This window comes from Eptesicus fuscus, chromosome 12 (genome assembly GCF_027574615.1).
Source record: "Eptesicus fuscus isolate TK198812 chromosome 12, DD_ASM_mEF_20220401, whole genome shotgun sequence".
Classification (NCBI taxonomy): Eukaryota; Metazoa; Chordata; class Mammalia; order Chiroptera; family Vespertilionidae; genus Eptesicus; species Eptesicus fuscus.
In genome coordinates, this window is record NC_072484.1 from 62,367,269 (window position 1) to 62,395,148 (window position 27,880).

Consider the following 27,880-nt stretch of genomic DNA (forward strand, 5'->3'; position numbering starts at 1 on the left):
CAGGGGGCTGCAGCGAGAACATGAGCCCTTCCAGCTGGGGGCCCACGCAGCCGCCCTACACACAACCTTTCTATTTCACGTGGATGAAAGATTCCAGAAATGCGCTCAGTCTGGCCGTGACACCAGCCACAGATGGCAAGAAAATGAGTGCACTTACACTGCTCGCAAGGGCAGTGTACACGGAGTGTCTCAGAGTACGTGGACAGGGGGCTTCTCTTCCCAGGGACTCAAAGACATTGTCACATACTTCAAAACAGGAAGTGAAAATCCTTCAGGTGATTGAGAGACTGATGCCAAGTTCCTCTCCTGTTCCTCTGCTTACATCTTCCAAAATGAAGGGCATTGGTAACAGAACCACGAAGCAGAAAGAGGCAACTTCCGCTGGACCCAAATGCTTTACAACAGTCTCCTTGAAAGACTACTGTGAATTGTCATAGATATCACACAAAAAGTATTGGATGAATATGATTGAAGCAGGAGTATGGTTTTTATTAAATCTAAGGAAAAGAAATATTTTTTTATTGAAGAACTGCAGTTTTAACTCAATTTATAATTTTCAGGGTTCTATATATATTGCCTTCACTCCAAATATTTTAATGAGGGTTAACCTTTTGCACTCGGATGTCGAGTGTGACTCGACACGGTTAGCATCGGTAGCAGCTCGTATGTCGAGCCACACTCGACACATAGTTTCACCGCGGGGGGGAAGGGGGATTTTTGTCTATTTTTCCAGTATCTTTTCTTGTTTTCATTAGCATGAAAGGACAAGTAAAATGTAAATGCCGTCTCAACTGATGCCACCACCTAAGCTTCACCAATGGCATCTTCAAAGGCTATTTGTTTCTAAGACACATCAGTCACGTGAAGAAGGTTAGACCAGTACACTAACTTCCAGGGGTAGATTATTATCCACTAACTTAGAGCAACGTTTAGATAGAAAGCTCCATATAATCACACCTCATCCTAACAAAAAACACAAAGATTGTGTTGTTTGTTCTAACAGAAAAATCAAAGGAGGAAGAAGAGAGACGATTTATATTTGCGAAACATGTGAATGTAAACCAGGTCTTCATGTGGGTGAATGTTTCAAAAAATATCACACCATGAAAAATTATAGAGATTAAAATTACTCTTTGAATGTATCAATAATTTGAAATATAAAAAAATCCAAATAAATAAGTTTGTATGAAAAGAAACTCTAGTTTTTTATTCTACTGCCACGCTTTGTAAAATCTGGGGTATTTAAAAAATTAAATCCCGAGTAGAATAAAGGAATCGAGAAAAAAAGCAAGCGAGTGCAAAGGGTTAATATTGAAAATAAATGATGAGCTACATCTTAACTCCAGCCAGGGGGTAAGCATAGATAAACCCGCTTTGTTGTTGTTGTAAACTAGTGTGCTCTGTATAATGAGACAGGAGGAAGGTTAATAGAGAGTATGCCAGTCATTTTGTCACTTAAAAAAACTTGTCTACTGTGTGCCAGACACCTTGCTTATGGCTAAAGGTGAGAAAAAGTAAGCTTCTGTGGAGGAGCTGACAATCTCATGGAAGAAGCAGACATAACAACACATATGCTTCAACAGCAGAATGACACAGAAGGAGTGAGCAACATATATCTTGTGGAAACTAATTCATGATACTTTGTCATTGCACCTTTGATCTCTGATTGCCAACTGAATATTGCTTATGACTTCAGCTATTTTTTTCAACTGGAGAGCAAGCGATATGTTACTGTAAATGCAGCTTTATCGATTACCAGTACCCTGGTAACTTCTCATCTGTGTCTCCAAGATGTCTTTTCTGAACCATAGATCCATTTACACAATGACCTATTGGACATTTCCACAGAAACATCGATCTCAGGATTTCCCACACTAAACTGATACACATCTTCCCTTCTCCCTCTCTCTTCTTCCCTTCCCTATGTCAAATCTGAGCTTCCTCAGCCTCATGTGGGCTTACACTGCTTACATGGTACCTCTACCTACTGAATGAGCCTCTCTTTCCTCCACATTTTATTAGGCAATAAATCATATTCCTTGAAGTATCTCTTCTAAAATTCCTCTGAAACCTCCTTAGTTCAGATTCTCATCACTTTTGATGCAACAGTCCCCTGACTGCCATTGCCTCAATCGGTCATCACTTACGAACACATACCCACAGAAAAATTTACACTGTGGCCTGGCCAGTGTGGCTCAGTGGTTGAGTGTCGACCTATAAACCAGGAGGTCAAGGATTTGATTCCCAGTCAGGGCACATACCCGGATTGTGGGCTCTATCCCCAGTAGGGGGCGTGCAGATGGCAGCTGACTGATGATGTTTCTCTCTCATCAATGTTTTTATCTCTCTATCCCTCTCCCTTGCTCTTTCTCTAAAAATCAATAAAAACATTTTGAGAAAAAAAATTATAGTCTCAAATTTTTTAAAAAAATATTAGTTGAGCACTGGGCTAGGTGTCCTAGTGCAATATTTGCAATAGGCTCTCTCAGCGACCTTGAGAAAGTCACATAACTATTGTGTCTCTGCTTGTCCCTGGATTGAAAAGGTCAGACTGGGTAACTTATAACACTCCATTTTGCAGAAAGGCCCATTATTCTGTGGATGCAGACATTTCAAAAGGAGTTGGCATGTAAATACTCTAATTCCCAGGAGATTCCCTTTCAGAACGCTGCTTCCAGGTAGTCTCTGATGTTAAAAATGAACATAGGCAGATTTGTAGTCTTTACTTACACTGCTAGGGATCTCACTCCACAAAGGGAATTTGGAGGAGGAGGATTTTTTTTTTCCATGAGTAATATAAGGCCACACTCATTCAACCTTAAATGTATAAGTCAATATGGTTAGATGGCAGTTATGTCTGAGAGGAAATAAATTTAAACAAATAACAAAGAAAGAGACACAAGGACTTTCCCTAGAGATCCATTAATGAAAACATCTCACAACCAAACATCAGCATCAGGAGTTGTCGGCTTTCCCTGGAGGATGTATATAAATGTAGGTGAACAGCTGCACAATGTAGGATATGTGAAAAGCCATCCAGAAACACACCCTAATTCTCCTACCTCCCACACGTTTTTGTCCAAGAACCTAGACCAAAGACTATAATCACTACATTAGCAAGACAATAAACTCTTTCTGTTAAGGGCTTATCCTGCTCCCCCAAATGTCAACTGAATTAGAATTCTTTCCAGATGCTCTGTTCAATGAAAGTGTCTCAAAAGGATTGTGAAAGAATGACATCCCAAGCTCTTTGCTGTACGTAAAATATGCAATAATCGGCCTTCTGCCCATCTACCAGGCATCTGCCCTCTGCTTGCCCACAACTTTTCCTTGGGACTCAGTGCTTTCCTCTGCTTCCCATAGCCTCCTACTGACAATTGGCACTTTCTTTCCACACATTCTCAATTTCCCCACAGAGCTCCTGTGATGGAGAAATATCAAGACTGGGAGTCCAGGAGCTACACACAGGATTCACTCCTTGCTCCTCTGTTTGGAATTCAAGGTTAATGTTCATCCAGTTTATGCAGTTTTGATGGTTTCTCTGCAATCCTTCCATCAGATCAGGTGACCTTTTTATGTTGTTCTAGAACCAGACTCTGCAGTTTCATACAGCTTTGCTACATTATCCTCCTTCTTCTAACTTTCCTTTCTCCATAGACCCAGTAGTCACCCTGCAGTGCAGTATCATCTCAATTTTGCACTTGTAATCCCATCTCCAATATATGTCAGTCATTGAACCTCTTTAAGTGGATGGACCCTTTCTAGTGATCCCATTCCATGTAATAGAAGGGATCACTTTGTCCACTAAGCTATAAACTGATAGCTATTGGTTGTAACAATCAAGAGAGCTCCATTCTATTGTGAAGGGCCTACACCTGTATCATCTTAGGAACTCAAAATTATTAGAATTAGCTCTGTGGCCATAAACATACTCAAGAACATTCTTTCAACCAAGATTAAATAAAAACATCCTTATAAAGAAGCAGTTCACTGTGAGATAACTGGACAATAGCATTAAGACAGTAGCATTTACTCTGTGGACTAGAAAGCATATCTAGTATCTCTGCATAGAATCTAACTGAAGAATTTCACCAAATACGTATCAAATTTAAAGTCAAGATCTTGATCAGATGCATAATATCTAGAAAAAGTCAAAGATGGTTTTCCATGTTCATTGGTTATACTATATAGCAATAAGAATAAAAATTAATTTACTTTCTACATTTATCTTCTGTTTGCCCCCAATAGCAGTACTAATTTATATTGATGTAATTCATGGAAGAATGACAGATAAAACACTTAGAAATTAAGAGGGAGCTGAGTCTGAAAATATATGGTATAACATTATCTTTACCAGAAGACACTTTTCCATTTTATGATTTTATATCGATACATAAACACAGTGATGTCTTACTCTGAAATGAAGATGACTGAGCATATCAATAGATAACAATCCAGGCCATTATCATCTGCATTTCGAAGTCATCGAAGATCTATATTTTCTACTTGCATTTTGTTTTTTTAGACTTATCCAGAATTTTCTCCAAATGAAACCTCAACTTTCACAGTAAAAAGAAACAGAAGGGGGAATAGAATGCAGGAAAAAAGCAGGGAAAATAGATAAATAGATGTGCTAAAGAAAGTAACTTTATGAGGTAACTAAGAAACCAACTTTCTGCCAGACCTCTGCCTTATACATGAGCAAGCTCACCTCATGGTATAAAACCCAGGATTATTAACCAACGGTGATGGGAAAACTTAGTAGCCATTTGGGGAAAAGTCTCTATGCAAAATAAACTCCAGATGAATTAAAGAGTTGCCTATATATTAAATTATAAATAAAACAAAAAAAGTATAATACATATCTACTTTGTAAATTTACAGCATTGAAGCAATAAGAGAAAAAGAGGAATGATGAGTATAATAATAAAAATGTAAAAACTCAAGTAATTAAAATTAACAAAACTCAGTTTTAAAAATCAACCTTGTAAAATATATTTACAAAAAATAATATGAGCAAGTCTTCCATAAAAGTAAATGTAATTAGTAAACATAATGTTTGCTTTCACCAACAATTATTTTTAGAAAAAGCATTGGGTTACTTAAAATCTATTGAAGTTACAAAAGTGCTTTATTCAAACACTGATGGAATTTCAGTGAATATGGTCAGTTTTTTAAATTACTTTTTCCTTCGTTGAGATGAAATTCATGTACCATATTATCAACTATTTGAAAATGAACAATTCAATGGATTTAATATATTCACAGTGTTATACAACCACCACCTCTATCTACTTCCAAACATTTTCAGCATCCCAGAAGAGGACCCAACACTCATTAAATAGTCACTCCCCATTGCTCCCTCCTCACAACCTCTGGAAACCACAAATATGCTTTCCGCCTCTATTGATTTGCTTATTCTGGATAAGTCATATAAATGGAATCATACAATATTTGAACTTTTATGTCTGGCTTCTTCACTTAGCATAATGTTTTTGAGGCTAACCCATGTTGTAATTTAAATCAACTTCATTTGTTTTTATAGCCAAATAATATTCATACAAATACATATCACATTTATATATCATATTTTTATTTATATCACATTTATACATATATCACATATAATATATCAAATTTTGTTTATTCACTTGTTTGTCTTTTGATGGATATTTGGGTTGTTTCCACCTTTTGGCAATTGTGAATAATTCTGTGAACATTTGTAAGTATCTCTTTGAACACCTGTTTTCAATTCTTTTGAGCATATATCTAGGAGTAGTCTAGCCGTATCATGTAATAGCTCTGTGTTTGATATTTTGAAGAACCAAAAAATGGTGTTCCATTAAGGCTGCACCATTTTACATCCCCTCCAGCAACGTGTGAGGATTCCAATTTCTCAATACCCTCACCAACACTTGTTACTGTGTGTCTTTTTAATTATACCCACTCCGGTGGGTGTGAGGTGGTATCTCATTTGTTTAAATGGCATGTGAAATGTAATTTGTATGGCCCTAATTACTATTGATGTTGAGTATTTTTTATGTACTCATTGTATATCAGCATGAGGCTGTGAGTGAAGATTTTTCTGAGGCTTCATGGGGCTCCAAGGCTTTGAAACCTATGATACATTTTAAAAAGTCCATCTATCTATTTACCTACCTACCTACCTACCTATCTATTCATCCATCCATCAATCACCCATCCATCATCCATCCATCATTTATTTCTTTTCACACAAGTGGCATTCCAGGAAATATAAGCACATTAATGAGCAATATGGTCAATATAGGAAGAGGAGAAATAATATTTGAATTCTTTAACCTAGTAAATTGACTCCTAGAAATTTATGCTACAGAAATAAACATCAGATTTCAATGTATAAATGCTCACAATAATATTAAAGAGCAAAAATTAAAACCACCTAAGTAAAACTTTGAAACATTCTTGTGTATCAACATGTGAGAAGATTATGCAAGAAATGAAATATTTATCAAGGCTATATAGAAATGTGGAAACATAACACAGAGTAATAAAGAGTTCTGGTTTTCATCCAGCTGATCCAGGTTTGATGTCAGTTATAGGGACACGGATTTAAGAACATATAAGGTTCATGAGGGCAAGGATCCTTCATTTGGTCACTAAAGTATTCCAAATTTAAAACAGTGTCTGGTGCATAACATATGTCCATAAATGTATTATAACATTTTATAGTAATATATTTAATATTCTATATATACCCATTTCTTGCAATGGGGATCTCAGAAAATGTTTACATTCCTCTAAAAATGACTGTAAGAGATAAATTATATTAGCAAGTTTTTGTCAATCTTCTACATTCCTGCATATACACTGAGTGGCCAGATTATTATGACCACCCCATCAGTCTTCATTGGGCCACCTTTTGCCTTCAATACTGCGGTGATTCTTCTTGGCATTGACACCACGAGATGTTGAAAGGTGATGCAAGGAATATGACACCATGACTGATGAATAGCACTGTCCAGTTCTGTGAGATTTGATGGTTGTGGAACCAGCTGCCTGATGGCTCTTTTAACTTCGTCCCACAAATGCTCAATTGGATTGAGATCTGGTGATTGTGGGGACCACCTAAGCAAGGTGAAGTCTCTCTCATGTTCTTGAAACCACGCCTGCACAACACGAGCACCGTGGCATGGCGCATTGTCTTGTTGGAAGAAGCCATCTCCATTGGGATACGCCATCAACATGACAGGATGAACGATACTTAGGTATGTTGTGCTATTCAGACGTTGTCCCACACGAGTTAAAGGGCCCAAATCATGCCAGGAAAACATGCCCCAAACCATAACACTGTCTCCACCAGCTTGAAGGGTTGTACTCATGCATATGGGGTGCATGCTTTCATGCTGTTTCTGCAAAATTCTCACTCTGCCATCTGCATGATGCAACTGGAAACGTGATTCATCAGACCACATGAGTTTTTTTCCAATGCTCGACTGTCCAATCCTTGTTTCCTGTGCGAATTGGAGACGTTTTATCTTGGTAACTGCAGACAGCAAAGGTGTTCGAACAGGCCTTCGGCTTCCATATCCCACACGATGCAGTGTACGGCTAATTTGCCTACAAACGTCAGGTGGTCATAATAATCTGGCCACTCAGTGTATATTTACTGCATAAAATCAAGAGGAATTTTTTAAACCCAAATTTCTGTTTTAAGGAAGAAATGGTTTTCATTGATGAATCCACACACCTCAGCCCTAAAATATAAATCAATTTTATAATCTAAAGGATAACTACATGAGTGTCATACAAGTAATATTTTCTAGAATGTGATGACTATATATGGCCCAGTCTCACTGCCTCCATTATGCCCTTGAAATATCCTTCCATTACACCAGGAGTATGAAAACATACAGTTAAAGCTTTATGCTATCTGTCTATAATTTTGAGGTTAAGTTTATTCCCATACCACACAGACTCACCTTAGTGCTTTTATGGTAAATAATTTACACTAGAAATGCTGCCTCATGAAACTGAGGTTAGGGAAATTGTTATTTAAGCAAACACAATCGATCCCAAATCATTTTAAATTTCCTGCACTGTGATTTATCTTACAGCAAGGATGGGTGAGGAGCAGAGGAGCTCGAGAAGTCAATGGCGTGTCTGTTATTCACTTGTAGGCTCTTCTTCCCCTCCCTAATTATTAATGAGGCCGCCTTGCCAAAGCACACCCACCCCTCACAACTCCCTTTCTCCTTTTCCATCCTTGCTACTTCCAACCTTGCCTTTTGTGTTTTCATTCCTGATTTCCCCAAACCCAAAAGGAAATCCAAGTTTCCTTTCAACAAAGAAAATCAATACCAACTTTCTTTGATATATGATTTTTAAAGAGAAATAAAAGCCCTCATGTGAGAGTCTCACTCTCATGTTCCCACGTGATCTGAAAAGGGGGGAAATGGCAACACTACCAGGAAGATTTTAAGCAGGCACCTGGAGGGCAGAGAGAGGGAACAAGTTCCTGGCAGAGAGAGAGACAGTGGTGAGTAATTTGCCACAGTCCTAAATTTGCTCATATATTGGATAGTATAAATAATTCTCATGAAAAATACTTCTCGCAATAAAATGAGATATCCTATTTGAAAACTGCTATATAAACTAAGCGTCACTATATGACTTTCCAAGAGACGCCAAAATATCAACAAGGCACTGGCCTAAGAGATCTTCATCCTGATGGGGTTTCTCCTCCACATGGTCCCACCCCCTCAACCTCCCTCTTGCTTGTAAAAACTGAACGTATTTGTTCTTCCAAGAAATAGACTGCATCAAGTATCATGTTACCAGAGTTGTCATTCAGCAATGCTTTCCATTCCATCCCGAGTCTACGGATCACAAACCAGTCTTAGGCTGGAACAGCCTTGCCCACAGTGCTGAGCGGAGTTGGCATGTACCAAAGTGTGTTGGTGGAAGGAAAAAAGCTTTTGCTTCCATTACCAGGGGCTGGAGGAGATAACACTTAAGGCTAAATTCACTTATTGTAAGTGTGATTGGAAGGTGTGCATGTGACCCAGATGCTTTTACATTAGTGTAGTTCTGAGAAAATCAGAGTGGTGTCTTCATCCTGGACAGATGGCAGAAGAAGTACAACTTAGTTGAGGTTCTCCTTGTTTCTTTTGTTTTTAAATTGCTGTATTGGGGGGTAGTACTTGCTTTCGGGAAGCTAGCAAGGGAAAGAAGAAGGAAAGAGAGATGGGAAGAATCTAGACTCTCCAAGAGACCGCCTCACAGAGCCTCCAGGCCAGCTTTCACAAGAAAGCAGGCGGCAGAAAGTGATTATAAAAAACACAAAAACTCATAAAGCAAGTGTGGGTCTAGTTTCCTTTTACATACTTTATCTCCCACTTCATAAATATTAACTCTGTCCTCCAGAGCACTGTGTCAAATATGAAAAACAAAAATAAAGAATGTCCTTAGGCTATGCAATTATTTTTTTATGAGGATGGACCCATCTGGTGACTGAAAATCAAGGGGTCCACCTCCAATTAACATGATCAATGACGAGCACAGCTTGGGATGAATTCCTGTCTATGTGTGCCACAGACAAGCCACCGGCACTGGAAAGCAGTGTCTGCCAGAGTGGCTCACTCCTTGAGTCCACCCCACCGTCTTTGGGGTGGGATGCTGAACCACCAGGCCATGTCAATCCTTTAGTCTTCTGATCACATGCTGTTGAGTCATATCTGGGGGCTCAGCATTGAGAACTTCATGTGTTTTGACAATAGCAGGGCATCAGGATTAAGCACTATTTTTTGTTTTTATTTATTTTTATTGTTGAAAGTATTACAAATATCCGCTTTATTTCAGCCCCCATCCCTCTGCCCCACTTTTGCCCCTCCCAAGCCTTTGCCACATTATTGTCTGTGTGCTTGGGCTATGCCTATATGCATATAATTCCCCAGTTAATCTCTTTCCCCCTCCCTCCTCCCTCACGGATTAAGCACTATTAAGGCCTATAATAACCTCTTCGTCAATGGGCTTCTGGGCAAGTTCTCCCTTCTATTAGGATGGGAAAAGTTGAGACTCTAAATTCCCCTTCCCCACAGGGAAAGAAAGCTGCCATCTGAGGTGGCTGACCCCCAGGGGAAAACTAATCTAGCAATAAATGCTACAATTGAATGATGCAAAGAAATCATAAATTAAGTAAAAGGACAATGTCCAAACAAGAGAAAATCATGGACTAAATACTAGAAACTCTTACTGAAATCCTTTGAAACTATACTAATCCAAAGTCCTAGGAAGTGCAATGGAGGAACCAATCCCAAATAGATGATCAATAAGGAGTTCCGTAAAGAGGAGGAAAGAAAGTGGCAAGTCCGGCACATCAGTGCTCACATTCCAGCTCAGACACTTGGTGGCTGCGGGCTACTTATAGAGCCTGTTTCTTTGTCACTAAATACCCTCGATGCTACCTTCATCCCTGCCTCATCCATCATTACCCTCATCCCTACCTCAACTGGCCATGCAGACTAGGCAATGCTAGGTACCTCCTTGGAGAAGAGAGATCATAAAAGGCACAGCCCTACAGGTGCAAGTCTTGGCTGGCAGACCGTCGTCCTCTTTGTAGGAATATAATGATCCCCCTGTCCCCAGCTGGATCCAGCCTGGAAGAGGCTGCTCAGCCAGAGATCAGTGCCTAGGACAGCCTGCGGCTCCCACTCACTTCCTCAGGCCTGCGGGCAGTGCACAGTTGTCTATCTGCACAGCCCTGCCCATCCTAAAGCCTTCTTTAAAAAATGAATGGGATCGTGTGTGTGTGTGTGTGTGTGTGTGTGTGTGTGTGTGTGTGTGGAGCTCCCTACTTAAAAGAATATTGAAGCTAATTTGTAACTAGAAAAGCATAGTCATTAACTGCAAAAGGAATGTAATGATCCCGGGGGCCCTATAGTTGGTAGGTGCTCTACAAATAGTAGCTATTATCACCATGAATTTTTCCTTTATAGTTCTGAACTCAGAAGTTCCTTTCAATCAGTAACATGCGTTGGCACAAGAATCCAGACCGGCCTTAAAATTTCACTAACATTGCCACACACTCACCACTCAGTCAGACAAACTACTTCTATGGAATCTGTAATGACATAATTGAAACCGGGTTTACATTTATTTAAATAGTATAGTTTTGATGGAATGAAAATATTTTAGTAAGCGACACAACATATGTTTGAGGAAATTTTACAGTGGTCTCCCCTGCCCCATCGATTTCCTCACTTACCTGTAAGAGCACCGTTTGGAAATGAAAAAGAGAGCGAGAGAAAGAGGGGGAGGTGTGTTAAGTTTCAGTTCTGCACAATGGCACCTTTAACAAACCTGCCAGCTAGTCAAAAACGAAACAGGCGGGTTTGAAAAAGTCTTTCCTATTGCCAGTTAATATTCACAGGGCTCTGGGGGAACAAGAACGTTCAATGACTCAATATTTATAAATGCTACTGTTGTCCCCCAAACATGGGTCTTAGATTCCTGAGGGACACTGGGAGCTTTTGCCATAATAAAGCTGAGGGTGTGTGAGTTTTAAATGGGGAGAGGAGGAGTTAGGAAAACAAAATTAAACACATATAAATGAGCACTTGGTGGTCCTGAATTTGAATGCCACTTGAATATGATGGGGAAACCCAATCTGACTGGGTTATTTCACTTTATTTTACCAATGTCTTCCACATAAAGAAAGCATTCAAAATACACAACACTGCTGGCCAAGATGCTTTTTGTCTTTTCATTTGAAACGTTGCTACTTTACATCTACCAATGCCAAGAAACCAACCTTCCAATGTGGGATAGCTGAGTTTGTGTTTACCACGCTGATGGTGTAATCGAAACTCCAAATGCTTAAAAAACAATAACATTAGTGAGGTGAAGTCAACTCTAAATTAAAAGTCAGTGTTTCCATTACCCACTCTAACAGTATTTTCAGGATTTTATATAACTTGATCATTAAAAAATGCTCTAGGCTGAAAACCTGGTCTGTGTCAATTTTGGACCAAACTAGTTTGCAAAGCTCTGAAGTTTGTTTGCCCTCCTCTTTTATCCATTTTCAAGAATGCATTACTTTTAAATGCTGCACATGAAACTAACCCAAAAAAAATCTCTAACACCCAATGAGCCAATGCTGTTGCATGCATCACCCGTTTTTCAGAAGAAATTTATGACTTCTGTAAACCCACTTTCAAGGTGCTTACGGCTGGAAGTAAAGAGCTCAAATTCCTTTTCGAACTCAATCTTTAGCACATCCCTTCTCTCTCAGTTACTTCACTGGGAATACCAAAATTTCAAATTGGAACATTAACTTTTGTAGAAATAAACTTCAAATTGGAATCAAACCTGGTAGAAATAAAGTTTCTCTCATGACTTTATTAGATTGGCTCTTCATGGAACCAATGAAGAAAGAAAGAAAAGTAGGACAATACATTTGTTCCGGACATGTTCAAGTGATACTGCATGAAGAATAACAATAGAGGGCCATGGTGCATGAACCAAAATACCTCTGAGACAGGCATGAAAATGCATTGATATGTAGAAGCCCAAATATTTAGGCTGTGAGGTTAGAAGAGGCAAGTCTAACTCCCCAAGATTAAGTTGCAAGGAATGCCTAGGAAGAGGCATGTCAGGAGGTTAGCTCTGACTGCACCTGAGATGCCTACACCTTCACCACTGAGAAATACAGACTTCTTCATGATATTAATGTAGGACCCATCCAGAGTAGCTAAGTAATTTGAATCCTTGCCTGGGATGAAGAAGATAAAGCAAGAATTGTGTGTGTGTGTGTGTGTGTGTGTGTGTGTGTGTGTTAAAGTTTGTATGTCTTTCTGTCTGTCTAGACCAGTGATGGGCAACCTTTTGAGCTTGGTGTGTCAAACTTCGCCAAAAAACTGAGCATAACTCTGGTAGTGTGTCACTTTGAGGAAAAAACTAACTTCAAGACTCTAGTCGCAAATGTTTCATCCTCAGGAGCAGCAAATGTTTCATCCTCGGCATGCAGCCGCGTGTCATCAGAAATGGCTACGCGTGTCAGTGCTGACACGCGTGTCATAGGTTCGCCATCACTGGTCTAGACCCTATAGGGGAGAACTTATACAGGGTAAATACATTTATAAAGGTAAGAAAGGGAACATTGTTTTAATATTACTTAATAGAGACCCGATGCACGAAATTCATGCAAGAGTAGGCCTTCCTTCCCCCAGCTGCTGGCACCGGTTTCCCTCTGGCACCCAGGACCCAGGCTTCCCTCCAGCCACCAGCAAGCACCAGGGACCCAGGCTTCCCTCGCCACCCCGGCTTTGCCCGGAAGGTCGTCTAAAAGGACGCCCGAAAGGACATCCGGTCTAATTAGTATATTACACTTTTATTATTATAGATTATATTTTTTATTTTGACTCTTGTAGAATTGTGGAAAATCATCATTTTGAATAATAATATAAATACCTAGTCTCTCTGAATCAGAAGAAATTATGAATTTCACTTCCTAATATAGAAACTGCCAGTAAATCCTTTCTACAGTATCACTCAGCACCTAAAATTATTTGTAAAAGCAGGCAAAATATATATTTATAAACTCAAATGTTAAAAATCTGATTATTTGAAATATACCTGTGATTCAGTACTTCACAGTATTTAATGAGATGAGGAACTCATTATTTGTGAACTAGCCTTTCATTCAAAATTCTTCCTTATAGTTCTGGGAATGACTTATTAAGAGACTAGAGGCCAGTGTATAAATTCGTGCACGGGTCGGGTCCCTTGGCATGGCCTGCGGGGATTGGGCCAAAACCGGAAGTCCAATGCCTCCTGCTGCTCCTGCCTGCCGCTCCAGCTCATCCTGGCCCCACTGTGCCTGCCGAGGGCTCGTACCCAGTCAGTCCTGATCGGGAGAGGCTCTCACCACCACAGCGGCGCTCGCCAGCCGTGAGCCCTGCATCTGGCGCCCATTCTGAGGGGGTTGAGGGTAGGGCCGGGATGCGATTGGCCCTCTGGGCAGGCAGTGGGACACCCTTGCAGGCCCGGAATCTGGATCCGTCCCACTGAAGTTCACACCGGTTGTCAGGAGCAACCTGGCAGCCGCTTTTATATCATTTTTTCCTTGCGCAGGGTCTAGGGAGGGGAAGCAGCCGGGGTGCCTGAGGCCGACTTCCAGGAGGCCAGCGGCACTGTTGGGATCGTGCCTGCGGTGCTGGTCCATCAGTGCCTGACCCATTCTCCGGAGATTGGACCTGTAGGACTACTGAGGGAGTGAGTGGCTGCCACTGGATGGGTTGGTCAGCTGAGTGGCACTCCTGCTATGGGTGCTCACTGACCACCAGGGGGCAGCTCCTGCATTGAGTGTCTGCCCCCTGGTGGTCAGTGCGCATCATAGCAACTGGTTGACCAGTCATTTGGTTGTTGGGTAGTTCAGTCCTTCGGTCACTTAGGCTTTTATATATATAGATATGCAAATGATTTTTGAATGAGAAACAGTACAAAATACCACTGATATCATTTCTACTAAGTCCAAAATAATTTGAAACTGGTCAAATGTAATAAATACTCTTTATCACTGCAAGTTCTATTTATGTTTAAACATTGTATTTTATAAAGTTTTTAATAATAAAGTGACTTCTACTAAACATTAAAAAAACACATCTTAATAATGGAATATTATTTAGCCTTGAAAAGGAATGAAGAACTGAAACATGTTACAACATAGACAAACCTTGAAAACATTATGCTTAGAGATAGAAGCCAGACACAAAATATCACATGGTGCGTAATTCTATTTACATAAAATGCCCAGAAGAGGGAAATCTAATAGAAGAAGAAAGGAAATTGGTGGTTACCTAGGGATGGGTCAAGAGGGAATGGGGAGTAACTGTTCATGGGCACATGGTATCTTTTTGGAGTGATGAAAGTGTTCTAGAATTAGATAGTGGTGATTATTGCACAACCTATAAACCACTGAATTACATTATTTAAATGGATGAATTTTATGGTATATAAATTATATTTCAATTTTTAAAATAATAACCAGATCTTAAATTAAAAAAAATAAACTCTGAACTTAATAAAATGGCCAAAATGAATACAAACTTTAGCTCTCTCAAGTTGTCCAGTGAGAGTTTCTCAATAGTTTATAAGTATGGTTTTACTAAAGAATCTCTCACTATGTATATGTTAATACTCTTTAATTTGTAAAGAATTTTGACTTTATTTTACAGGGAAGCATAGATTTACTTCAAATTACTTATACTTGCACTTATGAAGATCAGGAAATTTCAAACTCACAAATGATTTCTTCATAGAAAAACTGACAATTGAAAACTTATTATAGTATATTTCAATTATCTCAGGGTTTCTTGAGGCTTAACTTAAAACATTCCAACTATTTGAAATGCTTCTTTTTTTTTTTTTCAAATCACAATCATACATCCTTCAAAAACTGAAGTAGAATTGAACTGATGGCCAGTTAATTTTGGAAAGATGATACTATTTAGATAAAGCATATATGTGTTGAATTTTTATGATCACCCCTTCAAAATATAATGCATATAAGACATTATTTTCCTATAAATAGAAACAAAGAACTCCCAATTTGAAAGAGAAACTATATGTCATTACATTTTTCCCACAAAGACATATAAAATCTTTTTTATACTATGCTTCAGAATAGAATTTAGGTCACTAAATGGTATAATGGTATTCTACTTTTATATATTCTTATTTATCATGTTAAAAACTATACATGTCTTATCTCATTAGCTGTACTGTAAGCTCCAGGGACTATATGTAAATGCTATTTTTTGGGATTATGCCCAATGATAATGTCTTACATACAGATAGGGGTCTAATACCTAATATACATTGAAGATTCATTTAATTAAGTTGCTAGTATTACCCAGTTCTCCATGACAAAGTGTCTCTATATGTATATATCATATTTAGGATTGCCAAATGACCAAAAATTATCATGAATTTGATAATATAATTATTACATAGATTTCTATGAGAGTTAGGACACATAGCTTTATTATGCACTTACATAATCCAAAATACATTAATACTCACAGTTGTAACCGGGTGCAATATGGTGTCGAGCTTCGAGGCTAGCCAACGTGATGTGAAAAATGATGTGCAGTATCAGGAAGGAAAGACTGGTGAAGCACAGAGACTTTAACAACCGTCCCGTGTGTCCTAGGGGACAAAAGCACAGAGATTTTGAGAGAACTTAAGATGAAAAACACTCATGCCCACCTTTGTACAGTTCCACATAAAACATATTTCTATATAATCTATTATGTAAACTGACTCAAAGTATACGAAGTGTAACAATTACCCCTTAACTATTAGTCTAAAGATAAAAGCTATCTTATTTCCTTTGAAAAAATTACAATTAACATTGATTAAAAATTCCATGTAAAAGAAACATGCTTTTCTATTGTCGTGATATTTTACCTCAAAATGAAACCACAAAAAACCCCTAGCCCAGAAAATTATATAAGAGAGTTCTGCCATCTTTGAAGAAACATATAATCCCTATCTAATAAAGATAGTTTCAGAGAGTAGGAAAAAAGGCAAGTTTTCTAAAATATTTACAAAGATAGGTTATTTAGGTTTAAAATTAATACTAATTTTAAACCTAAATAAGTCTAGAAAAGAAAGAAAATTATAAGGCCATTTTACTTATAAATATAGCCACACATTATTTTTAAAAATGATATTTTCTATTTTCTAACAAACTGAAACAGTATAGATAGTGATCAAAGACACTTGATATGCATTCCACTTAACATATCACTGGGTATACTGGTCAATGTTATAAGGTAAGAAAAACATAAAGAGTTGAAATAACTAGAATTATTTGCAGATAAAATGATCAAATGGAATTACTTTTAGATAATATTATCTATATAGAAATGTCAACTAAATCTACTGCCTATACAAGAAAATGATTCAGGCACAAGATCATCTTACAGAAATCAATACAGCCCCTTTACATTAACAATAATCAAATAAAAGACAACTATACAACTTAAATTAGCAACAAAAACTGTATTGTAATGATTTTGTCCATGTGTCAGTTGGCTAGGCTACAGTACCCAGTTATTTAATCAAATACTAATCTAGATGTTGGTGTAAGTTTACATATGTGCTAAAAGTCCATAATCAACTGACTTTTTTCACAAATTTTACTTTATTTTTATTTTTTTAATTTTTATTCCTGACAGAAAACTGCCCTATAAATTTTGGACTTTCTTAGCCAGTTACATAGTCAATAGTGTAAGCCAATTCCTATAGGTTGAACCCTAACTAATACAAGTATCTCAAAATCAACCTTAATAAAAAAGACACAAGACCTTTATGGATAAAACTATAAAAATCAATAGTAAAACAAATAAGAATACCTGAGTAAATAAAGAGATTTGTCATATTCATGAATCAGATGACTTAATATGACAAAAATGTCAATTCTTTCCAAATTTGAATTTATAAATTCAATGTAATTTCAATTAAATAGGTGTAGAAATTTTCAGGCCTTCAACAAACATATTTAAAAATACATATGAAAAGATTTTTTGAGAAAGTCAACAACCTTATTTAAAATATATCTCTGGAAGAATAAAAGTTTATGGATTGTTAGGTCAATTATAAAATTTTGAGAAATAAGACCAAAAGTGGGTGAGGTTTCTGTGTCTTAACAAACATTAAGGTGTGTTATAAACCCATAAGTTAAAACTAAAAGAGACAAACAAACAAATAGGAACTTGGATTCTTTATGGAGAAGGAAGAAAAGTCAAATGGAATATCATATAGAGCTCAGAAAAAAACTATATGAATTTGATAAATATCAAACGTTACTCCTTAAATCAAGAGGAAAGAGGAGGCTATCCAGCAAATGAAAAATTGGTCCAATAAACACAGAAAAAAATGCTGGGTTCCTGCCGCAGAGGTGATCTCCATATGAATAAAGACCTAAATATGAAAGGTAAAATTCTAAGTTAATAGATGAAAATATGGGATAACTTTGTGCCGTTGCTGTGAAGATTGCCTTATAAAACAAGACCTAACAACATAAACTATAAAGCAAAAAAAAAAGAGAGAGAGAGAGAGAGAGAGAGAGAGAGAGTTCTAACTGCATTAAAATTAAGATTCGGTAAATGCCACCATAAATAAAATTTACACACAAATGATTAGTTGGTTCATCCAAGATGTACAAGAAATTAATATCTAGAATGGATAAAGAATGTCTGCATGTTAACAAGAAGAAGGATATAATACCAAATTACTTGATATACAAAAACCAGGAAAATATTACTCATTCTCAAGAGAAAAGACAATACAGTTAACCTTAAAATTACCCAGATGTTGGAATATTTGAAAATAATTTAAAATATCCATTACAACCACACTCCCTGAAGTAAAGATAAATGAGCTTAAAAGGAATAGAAAAATCAAAGCTGTCAATGGAGAAATAGAAAGTATTTTAGATCTGAAAAACTACAATATCTGAAATTTTAAAATTTACTTGATTGACTCAATAGTAGACTAGAGATAACAAGTGAATGAGTCAGTAAACTTGAAGAGATTAATAGAAGTTGTCCAGTATGAATAACAGAGAGCAAAATATTGAAATAAAAATTAATAAGCTCTCAGGAATCGGAGGATCAAAAGGCCTATCATTTGTCACTAGAGTTATCAAAGGAAAAGAGAAAGACTGGTGCAAAAAAATAGGGAATTATAGCTAAAATGTCCCGAAATTTGGTGAAGACATTATTTACCATTAAATAAGCTTAGCAAACACCAAATAAAATGAACTCAAAGAAACTATTTCAAGACACATAATAACTAAAGGAAAGCAAAGGTAAAGAAAAACTCCTGAAAGCAGCAAGAGAAAATTGTCACATAGATACAGGGGGACAACGATTTGAATATCCACATATTTTTTAACTACAAACTATGAAAACCAGGTTACAGTGGAACATCGTCTTGAAAGTTATGAAGGGAAAGAACTAAACTCAGAATTTTATAACCTGTGGAAACAATCTTCAGGAAAGAAGGCAGAAAAGACATTCTCAGTTGAAGGAAAACTAAAAGTATTTGTAACTAGGATATCCGCTCTAAACAAAATGCTAAAGTAGAGTAGTTTCTTCAGGCTGCAGGGGAATGGTACTAAAGGAAAACTTGGAACTTTAATCATGAAGAACAACAGAACAGAAATGGATAAAAGATACTGTACACACACACACACACACACACACCCCTAATTACAGTCATGCTCTAATTAATTCATGGCATTTCCAGAAATGATCTCTATTTCTCTGGTTTCAGAAATATGTTGTGTGTACAGAAATAATTGAGGATATTATATTGCCCATTTGTTTTTGAGTACTCACTCTTTTTTATACAAGAAATACAAATTATCCAAAGATATGTCACCTAATAATCACTCATAATTAGAAACATAAGAAAATGTGGCATATATTAAAAAGGATAAAAAAAATATATGTGGTAACATCGAGATGATTTGCAAAAATTACCCAGATAGATTCATAAAACAGGCAATTTTGGCCAGAATGGCATGGTACCAAACTGTATATTTATACATTATTTTATTATTATTATTACAATGTCAAAGCAGAAGAAATTTAATATTAACAGAAATAATAAATATGGAAAGGAAGTACAGTTTAGTTTTTTCAATAAATTTTAATTTGGGTTTTATTCATATACTTTATTTGTAATATATTTCCTCAAATAGAGCTTGCAAAAATAAACTATTGTTGCTTCATAAACTGCATCTTTTCAATGCACACTGAAGTTAAATATAGACACTTTTTAGCTAGAAAGAGTGTGCTGGGACTTCAAAATAAACTAAGCAGTCGACTTTTTAAGTGGACTATATGAAGTTGCTAATACTAACTATTTAACTGAAAAGAGGAGCATTTCATTAATATCAAACTCACACAAATGGAGAGAAAACATACACAACTACTAGTCTATTTGAAATATCATTGAGGTCATCATTCCAGCACTCATAAAACCCCCCCCCCCTTTTTTTTTTTTTTTTTGCTAAAAAGTGAATCACAGAGCGGCTTCTGGGAACACTACAAAAGCCAATGGGAGAATGGATGACAAGTTCATTTCCCCGAGAGTTCTTCCCACCTTCACAAATTGGACTAAAAACTTCCAGTGAATGTCTCCAAGTGAAACTTGGAATTCCCCACTGCAGCCCACCTCTTAATCCTCCCTTGCAAAAGCTCAATTTTCTATCCCCAATATTTTCATTGGCACATTATTGGAGCCAACAAAGTTTTTTTTTTTTTCCTTCTCCCCATGTGGACCTATCATTTATTACCCGGGCTTTAAGTGTTATTATTTAATAACTTTTAAAGTGTTGTAATCTTTTCTGAAAGGTTCTCCCATAACGAAACTGACACTACTATCAGAGAGAAAAATGGTGCCAGAGAGAAAAATGATGCTTTAGGTGTACAGAGGAATGACAGCTTGGGGACAGGGTAAAAGGACACGAAGCTGCTAGCCTCACAAGTGTCTACTCCAACCCCCCTTCTAAATTTATCATTCATGACCAGGTCCCATTTCTTCCACAACACCGTTGACCCAAAGGGACCTCGAATATTACATACTGTCTATGGCTGACACTAGGGAATATTTATCTTATAATGTTAGTTGCTGTCCTGGGTTGGGTTACCAGGAAACAGACTCTGCGATCAAGATTGGGGTGCAGGAAGTTATTGGGGAGAGCCCTCTGCCACAGCACCAATATGTCCAGGTGGGAAGTAAAGGAGGCAGGACTGAGTCAAGGGAGAAGCTGGACAGGAATGCACTTGTAGGGATCCATCAATTGGTCCTTGGGGAGCTGTGGAGCCAGAATGGCCTCTTAGAGTCTTCTAGAATTGAGGCAAGGGGTCTGAGCCTGTACCCCACTCCCCTCACCATTGACCAGAAATTAGATGTTAGCTGTCTCTAGATATGGGCGCTACTTAGTCAATGCAACTTTCTAGAGTTAAAAACAATTTGGAATGTGAGTAGCCTTAATTCAACAGCAAGATGTCTCTCATAATTGCCATAGTAATGGAGGGAGCTTGGGATGGCATCCCACAATACCATTGGCTCATCATGTTCTAGACTTTTATTGTCCTCAGCTAGAGCATAAACATCCTGCAGGCAGCTTAGCAGGTACCTCGTGGCTAAATATTTATGGGACAAGAAGCAGGCTGAGGGCATGGAACAGCCAGGACTTACAACTCCAGAAAATACTGGGGCCTGGGAATTCCAGGTGTAATTTTTATTTTGTGGTACCTCTTTTGCTCTAAACATATAGGAATGATCGATAAAATATGAAGCAGATCACCAGGAAGACATACCAGACACCAGCATAAGATAAATACCTCCAGGGTCAGAAATGGAAGAGAAATGCAAAGCTGTCTGCAGGCTGGCCTTGAAGCAGGCAATGGAAGTCAAAGTTGGTTTTCTGGTGAGCATTTAATTACATGTTCAGTATAAATAAGGAGACAATTGTTAGGAAGACAGATTAAAACAAGGGTTTGGGTTACAAACCAAGCTTCACAGATTTTACAAGGATTCTGGAAAAGACTCTGCTCTTGACCACTTTATGATCTATGGTTTACAAGGAGCTGTATGCTTAGGGAGGAGGGAAAACTTAGATATGACCTACTGAGCAAGCTTACATCGGCAACATCATCAAAGGACAAATCTCTGAACCACTAGGATATGACTTATTTCTCCACTGGGGTCCCATGTGTCCAGGTGGGAACAACTGCAGAAGAATTATACAGAGAAATTAGCACAGGGTATGGGGAAAGAGAACGATGGGATGAGAGCAAGGGAGAGGAGAGACTGAGAGAGAAAAAATGTATTGTTCCAAACAAATCATAATTTAAAACACACACACACACACACTTAAAGCTAGGAAAGATGATTGGTAAATGAATTCACCTAAAGTAAAAATGAAAATTATGAAACATACTAAAAATGACTTAAAACTAAGTTGCTTAATTAAGGTCCTCATAATGATAAATAAATGAAATCCTGAAAAGTAAACAAAAAAGAGATTATTTTAAAATAGAAATAATAAAGATGATACTAAAAAAACAACTATAAGCCTTAGAAATTAAAATATAGCCACTTAGTTACTAAAATAGGTCAATAGATAAGTTAAACCTTAGATTGGTTAGAAACAAAGATAAGTTTAGTGAATTGGTTGACAGTAGGGAGGTCATGGAGAACTCAGCACAAACTAACAACAAAATCTGGAGCAGCAGTGGGAACACACGGACAGTAGATTGAGAGAATTTGACAAACGCCATTAGAATTCCAGTGTAGCAGCATAGAGAGGGGAAGATATATTTGATGTACTGGGTGTAAGTGGGAGACAGCTTGTTAAAGACTTCATAGTCTCTAGCATAGAACAAGAACATATTGTGCCCTTGATATCATACATGCTATTGAGAAGCAGAGAAAATGCCAGACGCATCATAAAGATGGTAAAAAACAGAAATTGGAAGTAACATTTTTATTTAAATTAATTAGGAACAATATATGTGAAAATATACTTGCACGTGTGTGTGTGTGTGTGTGTGTGTGTGTGTGTGTATAGGTTGGCAGAAGTCAAAGGCTTCAGCAAAATTGAAAATTCTAGGGCCTCTAGCTCCCAGGCCAGAGAGTAATCATCTCAGGCAAGAATACAATTCTGCCATTGTAGTGCAGAAGCAGTCCCGATGACGTGTAAACAAACCAGTAATGGCCCTGTCCCAGTAAAGCCTTATTTATGGACAGTGAAACTTGAATTTCAGGTAATTTTCATGTGTCATGACATAATTTTGATATTTTTTAACCATTTAAATGAGCTCACAGTCCATACAAAAACAGTGGTGGGTACTGGCAGAGTTGGCGTGTAGGCTGCAGTTCGCTGCCCCCGGCCCTAGCTGAAGAAAGCACACTTGAAAGCAAAACGTTCGTAAGTACAGAGAAGCAGAAAGGATTGTGCTTTTCTATTCAAGAAACTTCCTAGTAGGCATTCCACTGATCCCATGATGTCTGAGGGCCATTCCCCATTTATGGAGCATACACAAAGCTGGGTGCTGACTCCTTCACACCAGCTCATAAACACTGGCTCTACTCTCTGCGCTCACATGGCTCTGTTCCCTGAAAAAGACCTCTCAAACACTTACTTTCTCTATTTCACCGTTTCCAAAAAGGAGTCAGGCCAAAAATCAGAACTCGAGTAGTAAAATCTATGCCTACCTCTTAATATTATGAAGTAGTTGTTTTGTTGTGATGTTTTATTAGAGGAAAAAATATCCAGGTAGAATTTAATACACATCAAACCATGCATACATGACACCGTTATAATAGCCTGGTTATTAAATAACAGGAGGGGAATAAAGGAAAGACTAGACAATATAGACATGCCATTTATACAGCTTTGCGAGAAACCTGCAGTTAACCTTCTCCAAGTCTGTTCCATGCAGATCGCTGGGGAAAGGGACTGGACCATAGACGCATGCTTAGTAAGGTCTGGGTGGTGTGGAAAGTGCTTAACAGTCAGTCACACCTGGGAGCAAATCCGTAGCCAGAATAGGCGTGGCCACTGCAAGGGAGAGAAACCTGAAGATTTAAACTCCTGGACAAAGGCACAGTCTCTCTTGGTTCTCTCTCTTGCTGCTAGCTCCAGACTCCTGTAGTATTGCAGGGGGCGAGCTCCCCTGCCCTCGCCCACGTGGCTCACGCCCATGTGGACTCCACACAATGGACCAATGGACTGTGGTTAGCCTAAGGCTGTACAGGACTCAGTTCCACCATGGAGAGGACAATCTGGGCACTGGCCCCACTTATGGCTCTACTGGAAGCCCAGCTGCACCTTTCTCAGGACTGGATTAAGGGACATGGGACTTTGCAACCCAAGAAATATAATTCCATGCCAATAAAAATCATTCATTCTCCTGTGAGGGCCTCCAGAAGTTCTCATTCCAGAGGTACCCAAGAACCCCACTCCCGCTATTGTGGGGGAAATTGGACCCACTGATTTCTCCAGCAACATAAATAAGTACACTTAAAATTTCCTGCTAACGTTTTAAAAGACAAACTATGGAAAAGAAGCCAGGCTGAATACTTAATTTTAAGGCCCCAAATAAAATGTCTTTCCTTGCACATTCTCATAGCCATCGATGGGTGAGTTTAGCAGAAAACAGGACAATACAAATACTCAATGCGACATAAAGAATTGTCTTTAGTAGTTTCAATGGACTAACCAGTCCCACACAAACAGAGGAAGGCATTTCCAAGTGCATTGGGCACTGGGGCTTCCTCACTGAATGGCCAATGCCTTTGCATGAGGTCAAGGGCAGCCTCCAGCAAGCATAGATTCAAACCCAGGAGACAAAACGTTGCGTGGCTCACTGCAGAGCCAGCCATCCCAGTGATGTGTCTGGTCCCTGTCCTTCCATTCCTTCCTTCTGCGGGCAGGACAGCACTGGGAGGCTGAACGGTGAGAGAGGTTTGAGAATGCGTATGGTATTTACCAGAGCACCGAGAAAAGTTTTCATGTAAAAGTGAAACCTCTGAATTGGGGCTTTTTGCCAATTCGGTAGACAAACTATAAAACTAAGGAAAGAGATAGTCACTATTTTGTGTTGCTTTTACTATTTTTTTAAACCATGTTATGATTTCTGCAACTTGATCCTAAACAACTGATGGTTCCCATGGTTTCCTGCCAAGGCCTGAGAGGAGTGGGCTGTGAGTGTGGCTTGTGCCCGGCAGAAACTCTCTGACTGCAGACCTTCCTGCAGGGATGTTTTGCCCGCGTCCCTGTGAGTTAGTTCTCAGGGATCTGAATCTGACACACGGGAGGAGCTGTTGGTAGTGTCACCCCAGCACTGGGAGTGAGGGGCCAGCCACAGCTCCCTGGTTCCCTTTGTAAGGAAATCCTGCAAACGTCAGAGGAAAACAAAAAGAGAGAAGAACTAACTTAGACAGCTACCGGATTTGGCTTGGAAATGCCCCACTCCACCACGGGGTCTGAGATTTCACAAATTTCTCTGACTGTGTTGGCCCTCCCCCACATTTATCTTCAAACAGACCACAGAGCAATTCCTCTAGATCAGGGAGCAGCCATTTGGTAATAAGAAGCCTTATTTTTTAGACAATTCAAAATATCAGAGGTATAGTTTGATGTGCATACATTTATTTTCAGCCTAGTTGCCTTAGGGAGTTGCTGATCAAGCTGTCAGAATCAGAAGGTAAATTTTTTTAAAGACATGTTGAGGTGAATGAATCTCATTTATGTGAACTTCGGCTATCTTAATAATGGATGGTTCAAGAAAGGAAAACACACCCTTCTGAAATTCCTTTCCCTGAACTTGCCGCATTCAACACGCGGTTTTGTCAGAGGAGAATCCTGGCCAACACATTGCTCCGAATAATTGACGTGCGCACTTCCTAACGTTGACCAGACTGTAAGTTTCTTGAAGGTAGGAGCCAAGTATCACACCCCTCTAGACACTCCCGAGTGCCTCGCACAGCACTCTGCACATAAGAGACCCCATTAAGTGGTTACTGAACGGACATAATAAGAAATAAAAATCACATAAATGAGAAAAGGTGGTTCTTGTGCACGGATCTCAATACATGTTGGCAGGAACATTTCGCACCAAGCCAACAAGAAGTCCTCGTACTTCTTGTTATTTTACTAGGTCAGTCCGCCAAATTCTGCACCAAGGGACCTACAAGTGGTAATGAATGGGGAAAAACAATTAGGTTATTGAGTCCATTCCCTCCAAGGGAGGCGTATTCCCCATGGAGCATTCTTCCAGCAATTAGCTTTAGATGCCTCCTGCACAGTTATCCTGCAATTCCTTTAGAACACAATGAATTTGACTCTGAAAAATGTCTACCCTACTACACTTCATGTCGTTGAACCCCACATAACTTTGCCTTTGTCTTTTTTTCCTTTCACTTCTGTTTTCAAGAAGTCTCGAGCTCTCCATTTTTGGAGTGTCAGGCAGGAACAGCTGTATAAAGAAGGAGTTTCTTCCTTCAGCTTTACATTGATGAAGCCGCAGAACCGTGGGTGCTGGGGGTGTCACCACACACCTGAGAGAGGTGCTCATCAAAGGCAGGTGTGGGGTAGGGACTGTCACGGTGCTTCCACTGCTCACTACCTTCATCGAGCTTTTTTCACATCTGCTTTTCCTCCGGCAGGCGATGCCCAGCTTAGCTGGCCAGGACTGTCTTTCTGTCCTTGCTAGAGACTCTGTGTGCTATCTTGTTTTTCCCACCGGGAACATGCACCAGGTTGCTATGACTAACTGCCTTGTGACCTGCTGCGTTCATTCTCTCTAACCCGAGCTTCCTCCTCAGGCTGGGGGCCAGGTGGGGCAGGTGTCAGCCAGCACTGCCTTCTGTCTGTTGTTTGTGCTCACAAGCAACAGAGTGACTCATCTGCAAAGGGGGTCTCGGTAAAAGGCATCTGTTATCCTCAACTTCTCTCCCCAGAAAGAGCGTGGAAGATTTTTAGAACCCAGTCTTCTCATTAACTTTTCATCATGGCTACAATGGTAATTTTTGTTTATCTGTGAAACTGTCAAGAAGACAATGCAATTTCTCTTTGTAGATTGTACATGCCTATCTCCTTCCTTTTGCTCAGGTCTCAGATCAGATGTTCAGAACTTCCCTGGCCATCCAAGCTGACACAGACACCATGCTCCAGGTGCTCCTTATCATAGTATTCCTCTCTGTACACCTCACTATTTGCAATGACCTTATTTATTGATTTCTTTCTTATTGCCTGTCTCTTTCAAATGGAAGCTTCATGAGGGCAAGGGGCCATTTTGTCCTGCGTAGTTATTACTCTATTCCCAATGCATAGGAAAGTGCTTCTTAGATAGTTAGACACAATAAATATTAGCTAAGTGAATAAAATGTAACAGTGAACCTAAAAGCCATATGGTAATGTTCAGCTGTTAGCACAGCCACATGGAGAACACAATGTAAAATCCTTCATCTTCACCAGGACACTAGCATATGGCAGGGAAAGAAATAGGATAAACTTGTCTCCTCAGAGTTAAATTCACCTGGGATCAGCCTTGCATTCACACACATACAGCAGCCAAGTTCACAAATCTCTCCTACCCATCATCTTCAAGTCCATTCATCCTCTTCCTTCTTTTACCACTTTCCCCCTTCTCTCTCCCTCCATCTCTCTCTCTCTCTCTCTCTCTCTCTCTCTCTCTCTCTCTCTCTCTCTCATCAAATCTTAAGATGCTTTCCTTTCAGCTGTATCTGTTACTTGACTTGAGGATATTCCTGGTATGAAGATCCCTCTCTCATAGTCTAAAATGACCAGGACGTCTATCACTTAGAAGATAAAAATAAAGTGTCTTCAGAAATAAAATGGTAAATTGAATGCCCAGACTTAGTCATAATACACTAATTTATGAAGGGAAATTAATATATCTAGCCATAGGTTATACATATTTAACATAAAAGCTTTAAGCCACTTGTCTAGTCAGAATAAAGTAAAATGCATAAATATTTAGTAAAAAAATTCAATGAGTTTTGGAAAATGTTTGCATCTGTGAAAACCCATGACAAGATCTAGAACATTTATACCACCCACAATGTTCTTCGTGCCCTTTCCAGTCAATTCTCACTCCTGCTAGAGATATAAGAATCTCAATGAACCCCAAGCATAGTAAGTTCAAAGATAAATGACTCTGGGATACATCATAGTCAAACTACTGGAAGTCTAAAATAAAAATAAAAAATTTTAAAGGAACTAGAGAAAACTAACAGATAAACAGTGTCAAGATTTATGACTGCCAGCATCAAAAACTTTGGGACCAGA

The 27,880-nt window shown here is 38.7% G+C and overlaps 1 protein-coding gene across 3 annotated transcripts in view; it reads right to left on the reverse strand.

Annotated features, from left to right (window-relative positions):
- The window catches only part of PIEZO2 (piezo type mechanosensitive ion channel component 2), a 343,011-nt gene that overhangs the window by 195,537 nt on the left and 119,594 nt on the right, over positions 1-27,880 (reverse strand). For all 3 annotated transcript variants that reach the window (XM_054724315.1, XM_054724314.1, XM_054724313.1), the window contains exon 3: positions 16,063-16,188. In XM_054724315.1, coding sequence (XP_054580290.1) covers positions 16,063-16,188 — 126 coding nt within the window. The remainder of the gene's footprint in view (positions 1-16,062; positions 16,189-27,880) is intronic.